This window comes from Malania oleifera, chromosome 7, assembly GCF_029873635.1.
Source record: "Malania oleifera isolate guangnan ecotype guangnan chromosome 7, ASM2987363v1, whole genome shotgun sequence".
Lineage (NCBI taxonomy): Eukaryota > Viridiplantae > Streptophyta > Magnoliopsida > Santalales > Ximeniaceae > Malania > Malania oleifera.
The window spans coordinates 25,687,726-25,698,790 of NC_080423.1; the positions used below are offsets into that span (position 1 = coordinate 25,687,726).

At 35.2% G+C, this 11,065-nt stretch overlaps 1 protein-coding gene across 1 annotated transcript; it reads left to right on the top strand.

The window, feature by feature from the left end:
• The first annotated feature begins 831 nt into the window (after positions 1-831).
• On the top strand, positions 832-3,474 carry LOC131160789 (GDSL esterase/lipase At5g37690). The gene is made up of 6 exons (XM_058116673.1): positions 832-1,103; positions 1,331-1,458; positions 1,596-1,722; positions 1,803-1,915; positions 2,816-3,065; positions 3,257-3,474. The coding sequence occupies exons 1-6, from the start codon at positions 857-859 to the stop codon at positions 3,472-3,474; spliced, it is 1,083 nt and encodes a 360-aa protein (XP_057972656.1). The 5' UTR covers positions 832-856.
• Positions 3,475-11,065: the final 7,591 nt, after the last annotated feature.

The window sequence follows — 11,065 nt, forward strand, 5'->3', positions numbered from 1 at the left end:
CACAAAAAAATAATACCTTTCACTTCTATGGGCCGGGTCTTAATGCATGCTAATGTGATATTTTGTGATTGGTGAGTTTTACAAGTTTCACAAGTATTTATCTATCCCAAAAACCAAAACCTTGTTTTGCCTTTTTAAGAAAGCGTGTATGTGTGTATCAGTAAATCTAGAGCATTCAAGGAAGAACATATTTAAGGAATAAGTAATTTGTTTGTATGCCAACAGAGGGTATAGTTTTGTAGTACTAAATTAATGTTAAAAAGTGGACAAAAATTATTAAAAAACAATCTTGAAATTTATTAATACCTTACTGTGAATGATCGATTGCATCTTCCCTCTTTGGATACTACAATTATGATGAATAGTAATATTATAGTATGGCAAAACTTTTCTATTCAATCCTTGCCGATCGAGGTTAGATCTTGAGAGTCTAAAATCATAGCATATACTACTTAATTCTTGATCCCTTATTAATCAATGTGCGTAAAGATCCATGCGAATATGTTGTTGAGTCCCCAAAAGTAAAACCTACCATTGCACACTACACTACAGAATGAGATCAGTTGGCCAACCTCTAGAGAGAGAAAGAGAGAAAGAAGAGGCTAACCACCCTCATATATGTATAATCTAACAAGGCAGGCAGGGTTTCATTTTTAACATCAACATGAGAAGACTCTTTCAGGCGGTTCCACCGCTTTGACAATAACCACCTACTGATCTCCAAATGCTTGCTTGGGCAATTGGGCTTGACTTGCTGTATCTGTATGTCTCTGTGCGTGTCTATATATATGCGCGCACTTATTTTTTGACAAGATGAAGAAGGAACGAGATTGACATATAGTGTGTAAGGGAAAAGATGGCGGTGTTATTGATGTTTGCTCGAATAATGGTTGCGGCAGCCATGGGAGCTGCTGCAGCCATGGCCATGGGTTCATCACCAATGGTCACATTCATCTTCGGGGATTCGTTGGCAGAAGTTGGGAACAACAATTTTCTGCAATATTCTCTAGCAAGATCAGATTACCCATGGTATGGGATTGACTACCAGGGAGGACAGGCCACCGGCAGGTTTACTAATGGAAGAACTATTGCTGATATCATATGTATGTAGATATACGCATTCTTACAACAATTTTATGACTAGCTACTAATTAAATTAATTAATTTATATTTGGTTTTGGGTTTAATTAACTGATTCGTCAATAATACTCCTCAATATTAAACAAAACTTGTTTCGGATGGTATCTCAGATGGACACAAAGATGGACTCCGGCCCTTCGAAGTGTGTTTATCGGGATGCTAATAATTTTCTCTGTTCATTATTTTGCAGCTGCGAAACTCGGGATTCCATCACCGCCACCGTATCTTTCATTGTCGCAGAACGACGATGCATTGCTTAAGGGGGTTAATTATGCGTCTGGCGGAGCCGGGATTCTCAACGACACAGGACTCTACTTTGTAACTAATTAATCTCCTTTTCGATCTTTTTCATAAACGCACTCTTATATATTCCTGTAAATTTATAAGTATTCATTACTCATTTCTTCTTCTTCTTCTTTTTAAACTTAAATATTTTTTTTTGATAATTAATGTAGATTCAAAGATTATCATTTGATGACCAAATAAACAATTTCAATAAGACGAAGGCAGCAATCACGACAAAAATCGGAGAACAGGCAGCAAACAAGCTCTGCAATGAAGCAACGTACTTCATTGGAATTGGTATGTGGTATAGTACTTTTTGGAATTTTAAAAGTAGAGTATATGATGGAGTTTTACGTATTGCAATTTCATACATGCAGGGAGCAACGATTACGTGAACAATTTCTTGCAGCCGTTTTTAGCAGATGGGCAGCAGTACACTCACGATGAATTCCTGGCACTCTTGATCTCCACCTTAGAGCAACAACTTTCTGTACGTAGTCTGATATCCCCCACTAATATCCCATCCTCTTGCAAATTTTTTGAATGAAAGATTCAAAAAACAATTTTGAATCTTTAATATGCAGTAAACTGAAGAACACAATTTTGATTTTTCATATAGGTAACCTTTAATTTTTAAGAATTTTTAACTGATATCATATCAACCATACATAGTAAAATTTAATTGACAATAATATTTTATATAGAAAGAAAAGTAGGGAAAAGTCTTGTAGGTTATAAAGGGAAAGTCTTGGGGAATATCTTAGTGGAAGTCTTATAAGGTTATAATCTTTGGAAAGGAGGTGGAAGGGGAAATGGATCGAGCTAGCTGGAGCCCAGAGAGGGGATGCACTACCTCTTTGCCTAATGGGCCTCCCAATTGAACCACTCCTCCCTCCCCATGCACAAAATTAAAAAAGAAGAAAAAAAAAAAAAAGAGAGAGAGAGAGAGGACTTGCATAATGCACCAATCCCTCAGCATCGTGTTTTGTGGTGTTTAAGTACGTGTGTCACGTGAGAGATCCTTTTTTTTCTACTTGAATGATTTTTTATGCATTAAATTATCAAAAAAATTTAAATTTATTGTCACACAACAAACACCTAAGTACCATGTTCCTCATGACCAAAGGAACAAAGAGTGGATCCCCTCAATAAAATTGAACACGAGAGGAATGAAAATTAAGTGGGATTTTTAGAGAGACACTTTATGATGTCTCCACATATGTGGAGTTTTTAATTGGTTGTAATATATGTACTTTGTAAATGTTTTTATTTGATAGAATCAATGACCTTGTGGAATAGAATGGAATGTTGAAAATGAAATAAAATGAAAATTTGAATATTAAACTAGATTCTAATATGAATGCATGTATGTGTAATTGGGCAATTGAAGAGGTTATACAAGCTTGGTGCAAGGAAGATGGTATTCAATGGGTTGGCGCCCCTCGGATGCATTCCTTCCCAAAGGGTAAAATCAAAGAGAGGTCAGTGCTTAAATCAAGTCAATCAATGGGTGCAACTGTTCAACTCAAGGGTTCAAAACCTCTTCCTCTCTCTCAACCGCCGCCTCCCCTCCTCCCAATTCATCTTTGGAGACACTTACACCACAGTTCTTGACTTAATTTCCAACCCCCAAGCCTATGGTAATTAATAAATCTCTCTCTCTCTCTCTCTCTCTCTCTCTCTCTCTCTTATCCGTTTTAAAGGCTTCAGCTCCTTTTATACGTACTAGTTCTACTTTTTCTTTTTACTTTTTTATAAATATGCCAAAGAAAAAATGATTGATTGAGAATTTTCTCCTTTTTCCTTAATTAACAGTGGAGATATTTTGCAGGTTTTAGGGTTTCCAACACATCGTGTTGCAATGTAGACACCACCGTTGGAGGGTTGTGCTTGCCAAACTCAAAGTTGTGCAGAAATAGAAGGGAATACGTGTTTTGGGACGCATTCCATCCCTCGGATGCAGCAAATGAAGTACTTGGCAATCGTTTCTTCTCTGGCCTCTTTTCTGCTGCCCCTGCCCCCGCCCCTGCCCCAGCACCTTCTCATTGAAGTATATACACAGAGATCAAAACATTGCGACATATATATGAATATCTACTTTTTTATGATTTTTATAACAATTCATTAAGAGAAACTAACAACAAATTGAGGTTTGTTGGATCAATCTATATGTGAGAATGATGAGCAGTTGAGAAAGAAGGAGTACAACAATCTACACACTGTATATGTGAGCTTGAAACTACTGTTAAATTTGAAATGGTTTAGTGGAGTTATAAAAATGGTATGCTTTGATGAGGATAAAGGTAAGGCTTGTCGATTTAGGACTTTTACAACAACTTGGGAGCCCAAAAACTTGAGTGCATGCTTGCATTATCGAGGAATGCCATAGTTGAATTAGATTGGATGATTCCAAAATTTTCATTTCTTATCCCTCTTATGTTTAATTGAAGATGAATGAGAAGGTGTTAAAGAAAGAGAGATTACAAGGAATGAGAGAGAGAGAGAGAGAGAGAGAGAGAGAGAGAAGGACGAGGAGGAGCAAAGAAAAAAAGAAAGATGCGAGAAGAAAGAGATGAATGGTTTTATGTATTAGGGGAAAAAGGAGACAATTTTCGGATGAAAATGATATTAGGAAGGAAACAAATATCGAAAGGCAAGAGAGAAGTTTTAGTATTTTAATAATTTATTTTACTTGGTGTGCGCAAGTTTGTATGTCTATTAACTACAATTAATTATATCTATTATTTACTTGGTAATGAGGCAAATTGTTCCAATTGGTATAGTGGTAACACATAAGCTTAAATTTCCTTAGATGTTAGGCTTTAGTCCTTCTAGCTTCACCACACTCCTATATTTTTTAATGTAAGAAGTTGGGTTGACATGGCACAACCCCAATTCAAGCTAGCTTGGCTTATTTTGTACTAAGCCAATTCATTTTCGGTTTTCACAATCGAACTAGGCCTATTAATTGATAATTTGTGGTCATACATGTCTTATCATCCACATTCCCATTCAATTTTATAAACATGACTCAAATTGATAACTACCTCCAATAGTACACAATTGTCACAAAAAACAAATAACTACAAATAATCTCAACCTAGAAAAAAAAATACACCATACAAGGTCTAACTCATGCATACTATCCTTAATTAATGCCTAATTTAAATATGTTGAATATATAAATGGCTTAGATGATGAAGGCAATCCTTTGTCATAATGCTCAAGCTTCAAGAAACTTAACTCTAGAGAGGGGAACTCTATAATAATAATATCGACATCATCCTCAGTAAGGCATGTAACATTTGGAGTGGAGTGACCTCAATTGAACCAAATATTGCCAAAGTTCACGTTGAGAAGAAATCATTTGCTTGTCAATAAAGTTGCCACCATTGTGTTTTATGGAGAGAGAGAGAGAGAGAGAGAGAGAGAGAGAGAGAGAGAGAGAGAGCTTAATTGTCAATAGATCAAATAAATATTCATTAGGTATGAATTTATTAAGGGTGGAAAAATGGCCAATGGCATAGGCGAGGAGCTTCTTAATTAAAGAAACTTCTTGGCTAACGTTTGGGGCTAATAAAACCATGGCACTATCATCCACAATGAATTCTTTAGCTCTATGATTGGCATCAATAATATGTTTATAATCCATATTATTCATGACAAATTTACACTTAACATTACCATTTAATTTATGGATTTGATAAACACTTGACTTGGCTGGCTTTAAAATACAAGCAACTAGTCATAGAGTAAGAAAATCAATTGGTATATACAAGGTTTGTAACTGAATGCACAGTCAAAAGGACTCTTACTTGTGGATCTAGTCACAAAATTATTATATATAAAATCAACATTGGGTAGCATACTAACTGCCAATCATCCTTGTTGGTCTCCACTAAAATGATTCTCAAGGTAAGCTTAATTTGAACATTAGTTTGGGAATGATAAGTAGAAGAAAGCATCAAAATCACTACATTTTTTAAAATGTCTTATAAAAGTAACTAAGAAACTTGATGTCCCTATGTCACATGCTTGGAAATTTTTACCAATTCCCATGTAATAGTTAGACACTCTTGGAAGACTTAGAGTGCTCGATCAGCCTCAATCTATTAGCTAGCACCAAGGTTTCAATACCTAACTTTGATAATAACAAACCATATTAAGTACCAATGGCTTTGTGCTTAAGTTATTTATAGGAATAAAGCCATTGAAGTTGAATAATTGAAATAAAATTTGAAAAATTAAAGTTTCATTTATTTGTACTTTTATTATCTCATTTTAGTTCTACTTTATATTGTAAAATCATGTAAAAACATAAAGCATAGCACTATCAGACCAAAATTGGAAACCCAATCTTATGCTAGGGACAGTCGATTAGCCAAGGCAAAGGCTAGAAGCTGTCGATCGGCCTTTGAAGGCAATCAAATAGTGTAGGAAAATTTTTTTGCAGCAGTCTTCTTCTTATCTCTAATGGCTAGTAGGCGGTCGATTGAACCCTATAAGTATTCAACTAGTCTAAAAGACAAAAAGGTTCTAATGGGCATAAAACGACTAGTTTTTGAAAGTCAAGGTGTAGTCCCAAGAGTGGGGGGGGGGTGAATTGGGTTTATAAAAATTCTTTTAAGTCTTTTTAACAAATTCACAATCTCTCCTTTTTTCTTAGTAACCACACAAGAAAGTTTTTGATTTTAAATACTCAAACAAATCAACCTCAATCAAAAACACAACACCAATAAAAAACCAAGTAGTAATCAAACAATCAATCACAATACTTAATCAACTTGTGAGAACTGTAGCAATTCCTATTTTTGAGCATTTGCAAAATTTCAGTTTTTAGCCCTGTATGAATGATTTGTGTGCACTTCTTTTAATTAAGATTTCTGCAAGCGATTAATCAACGTACTCCCTTTAAGGTTTCTGCAAAAGATTAACTAACATACTTTCTTAAATTAAAAGGTCTTCTCAATCTCTGTTTCAGCAACCCTGCACTTTGAAACACAATTTGCGTATGCTGAAATTTAAATAGAAAATGATAGAGAGTGAGACCGAGATTTTTTACGAGGTTTGGCTTATTCCCAGCTTACGTCCTCGCCTTAGGCAATACCACCTAAGGATTCCACTAACACATTCCTTTGCGGGCGGAACAAACCATTTACGACCCTCCTTTAGGGTGGAGCCTCCTCTCCAAGCGATACCCCATGCTCGGTTACAACTAGGGGTGTACAAAAATTACCGAAAAATAAAAAATCAGACCGAAACACATTTCGGTTCGATTTTTTGATTTCGATTTTGAAATATAAAAAATTTCGATTTCGATTTTGGTTTCGGTTTTGGACCAAAACGAAACTGAAAAAACTGAAAATCAAATTAATAAATAATAATTGTATAATTTAATATAATACTGATCATGTTGCCTATTGGATCGCCATTCGCTGGCAAGAAACCACCTTCGAATCCACCATGGCTACCTCCTACCAAAGTCGGAATAGTTCAAGTGTTTATGGACTCTAACCGTCAATCTCCATCTTCGATCTGGAATGGACTCTAACCAGTCCCGAAACTGTTTGCATCCTCGGATCTGGGTAATCAACATTCAACATCAGATTTTTCTTTCCAAGCTTGACGCCATTTGGGCCTTCAAATCTACCGCCGACATGTTCGACGACTCCAACTCCATGAACTCCGGCGAGATAGCCTCGCCGAACAATCTAGCCTGCAGCCTTTCCCGATGGGCGGTGACCTTCTCATGCAGAAAACCAAAGAGAAGAAAGATGCAGGAGCAGGAACCACAAGAAAGGGAAGAAAGCAGAGATAGGCAGAGGTAGAGAGGGAGAGGGTGCTTTCTTCCTGCGTCCCACATCGATTGGAAATGGGAAGAAAACAAGTATCCCCACCTTATATATTTTATTTGGATCCAACTTTTGGCATGTCTCTTGTTTTTGGCTTTGCAATTATAGCCTTGGCCCAAGAGTTATATAATGGACCGTGGCCTGTTGATGCAGCGCAACTTGGGTTCAAGTTGTTTGATAGTTAAAAATTTAGTAAAACCGAAAATAACCGAACCGAACAGCAAAGATCACAGTTTGGTTTCGGTTCAGTCATTTTGAAAACCGAGGAGTTCAGTTCAGTTAGCAGTTTTGGCAAAAATCGACTCGAACCAAACCATGTACAACCCTAGTTACAACGATCCAATGACCTGAACTGTCAAAGAAATAAGAAACAAAAAACAATTTATTTTGTACAAAGAATGCTCTTAGATAGGGCTGGTTCATACAATTGAAAGCACTAATATACTTCAATAACAAATACCAAAAGAAATTGAATTGAAACTCAAGAACAAATTCACTGGATTTCTTCTCTAGATGGGAATCAGCAATCCATATGTTTAAAGCTCAAAGTAGAATGATTAGCACTTCAAAATAACTTAACAATTCAGAATTTGAAAGAGTGAGCAAGAGAGCTTTGAGGGAGAAAGAGAGCTTTTAGGTTGAGAGCATATTTTTCAATGCTTGGTGTGAGTTTGATTAGAGAAAACATGTATTTATAGACTCAAAAAGGTTAATTCGTGTTACCCAAGTTTATACAAAATTTGAGGCACAAAAAACTCAAATTTGAATTTTAAAACTTTTTTAAAAAAAATATAACCATTGACAATGTTCTAGCGCCTAAGGTCTTAGGGTTAATCACTTGAGGTTCTTTAAAACTATGTAGTTTTCAATTGCAAATAGGGTCGGGCGCCTGAGGTGACAAGGGTCAGTTTCCTGAGCCTACACTACCTCTTTAGAAACTCTCTAGGGAAATCTTCAAGTGCTTGAACCTATTCTTCAGTCGCCTGAACAGACAAAAATTCTGTTTTTTATGTTATTTTCCAAAACCATTTAGTCATCTTGCTTTGTTACTTTAAAAGAACATTTTCTGAGATTTTTAAAATGAGGTCTCTTAGTCCAATATAGCCCCTAATGAGCTTCAAAACATTTCCACATGATATTCAGTATGAAGTACTTACATCGGTTATCCTAAAGCCTTGATCATTCTAAGCTTGTAGTGTTCAAATGAGTCTTTGTTTTGAATCCTCTTAGACTTGACCTTGAGTCAACTTTAGACTTACATATGCTTTGAACATTTTGATCCATTTGAGTTTTCTTTGATCATATTGGTAATGGAGTATGGCTCTTGAACTTGCATTTCTTTTGTTCTTTTGAAGTTTGTCATTCAAGCATTCCTGAAATATCATTACTTAACAAAACATGTTAAATCATCCTTAATTTTTTATCCTCAAAACGAGATTCGAAAGTCATGTTAGGCCAACAGTTTTCATCCCTTCCTGAGGGTTGAGAACTTTAAAGAACATACACACACTGAATATCCAAGTGTTCTAGCCTCAATTCTCTTTTAGTCTCTTTTTGTGTTGTATTTTGCTTATCCTTGAGAGATATTTTAGAAAAATCTTGAGTTAATTAGTTTAGAAAGCTCTTGATTTTTATTTTGATCATTATTTGAGAGTTAATTTTGTGAGTTGAAATTGTATATCTTCCTTGTGAGAATTTTTTTTTTTTCGTGAATGTTCTTGTATTAGTTCCTTGGTCTCCAAAAAACAAGGGTTGTATTGGTTGCCTTGTCTTTATAAAATGAGGGATCTAATTAGTATCCTTGCCGCCATTAAAGCAAAGGGATTTAATGGAACCTTAAGAAGGTTAGTCCTGAGAAAGTGGATGTAAGCGAGGAAAATTGAACCACTATAAAAGTGTTTGCATTTCTTTATCCATTCTCTCTTTGATTTTATTGTTTCATATTAGTGTGATTTTTTTTATTGTCTTAATTACTTTAAATTTTGTATCTAGCATTTAATTGTCATTAAACCCAATTCATACCACCTCTTGGGTTTCCATTGGGCCAAAAATTGGTATTAGAGCTAGCACCCTTTTTCTTTATTTTTAAATTTTGGACTTAACCATCCTGAGAGGATCCATGGAAACCAACACTTTTACATTTGAATTTGAGAGACATTCCACCATTAGACCACCATTTTACAATGGAAATGATTATGGTTTTTGGAAAATTAGGATGAGTATATTGTTTGAAACTCTTGATTTTGAAATATTAGATATTATCCAAAATGGATATACTTTTCCAATAATGGTGGAAAATAGTGTGACAAAGCCAAGACCTAGATGTATGTTGTAACGCCCTGTTGACTTTTTGAGTCCTATCCTTGTTTTGATGTTGAAAAAGCACATGTTTCTTATGTGTGTATTTAGCATGTGAACATGTCCATTAATTTAATACACAAATAAGGAAATGGTGATGGATGCTTGCAGAACTTAAAGCTTATATGATCAAGTGCATTCCATGAAGTTAGAAGAGTAAAAAAACGAAGAAGACATTTATTTTTTATTGTAATTGCATTTATTTTTATTATTTGGTTTGTAATAATTGCATACATCCTACATGATATGTCTTAGTGCTCAGACAAGACTGTAGATTGACCGTAAGGAATGTCACGACATCTTAGACCCGGCTTAGAGAACCACTCTCTGGCAAAAAAGTGGGTTCGGTTGCAAACAGGGAAAAATGGATGTGTATTTTGAAAAAAATATTTTTCGTGGAAAAATAATGTGTGATGGAGTCGCCACTAACCTTTTGAAGTGCGGTTAGAACACTTGATTGTTACCTCGTTAGGGGTAGAATCAGTCTGCGTAATCAGAGTTGGGCTCAGGAATACGGTTACGCCAGGGGAAGGTATTAGCACCCCCTACGCGCCCACTCTTACGAACGGTACTAGATTAATAAAAAATTATCCCAAAATAAATCGAATGAGCCTTTTAAAATTCCTCCCTTTCAAAAATAAAAAAAATGAAGGCATTCCCTCAGAATCAGGGCAATCCAATACTCAGAAGAGTCCATGCCATTTGTTGCAATCATCAGGAAAGAAAATCAAGAAAATAGTTTGTGAAAATACACTCCCGGGGGCTTGGAAATATGTAGGTTTTTTTAAGTAGGAAAATATTATTTCGAGAGGTTTTTGAAGTTTGTTCGGGATGAAAATGATTTTATAGACCTAAAAAAAACATTTTTGTGATTTTTCTAAAGTGTGAAAACATTTTTTTAGAGATTTTTGTGATTTTTCAATGTTTTTCCCTGAACTTCGAAATAACACAAATAAAATCAATGGAAATTAAAGCATGAAAATATTTTTGGGAATTTCTAAGAATTTTGTGATTTTTTTAGTGAATTTTTTGAATATCTAAATAATAATCAAGTGAAATAGAGAAAACTTGCGTGAACCGGTTTGGGGGATGACGAATTGGTCAAATGTTGACCGGCCTGAGGGAAAACCAGTTTAAGGTCTTGGTCAAGACCATATGATTTTTAGAACTTTTTCGACATTCTTCGGAAGTAATTGAATAACAAAAAAGAAATTAAAGCAAAATTTGCAAAAAATAAAAAGAAGATGAGAAATAAAATAACAGACTAAACCAATTTCATACTAGTTTAGAAAACCCAATTGGTTTGGAAAAGAACCAACCCACGGAGGGTCGACCCGTTTTGGGCCCGATCAAGGCCACAATATTTTTAAATTTTTCTGAATTTCCTCCCAATTTTTTCCCTTTTTATGAGTTTTTATAAATGTAAAATA

What these genes read in the sequence shown, in the direction of transcription:
- LOC131160789 (XM_058116673.1), top strand. Translation starts at nt 857, where the DNA reads ATGGCGGTGTTATTGATGTTTGCTCGAATAATGGTTGCGGCAGCCATG. An exon ending in AACGTACTTCATTGGAATTG is followed by an intron (nt 1,723 to 1,802) that starts GTATGTGGTATA and finishes TCATACATGCAG; the next exon opens with GGAGCAACGATTACGTGAAC. An exon ending in TTCCAACCCCCAAGCCTATG is followed by an intron (nt 3,066 to 3,256) that starts GTAATTAATAAA and finishes GATATTTTGCAG; the next exon opens with GTTTTAGGGTTTCCAACACA.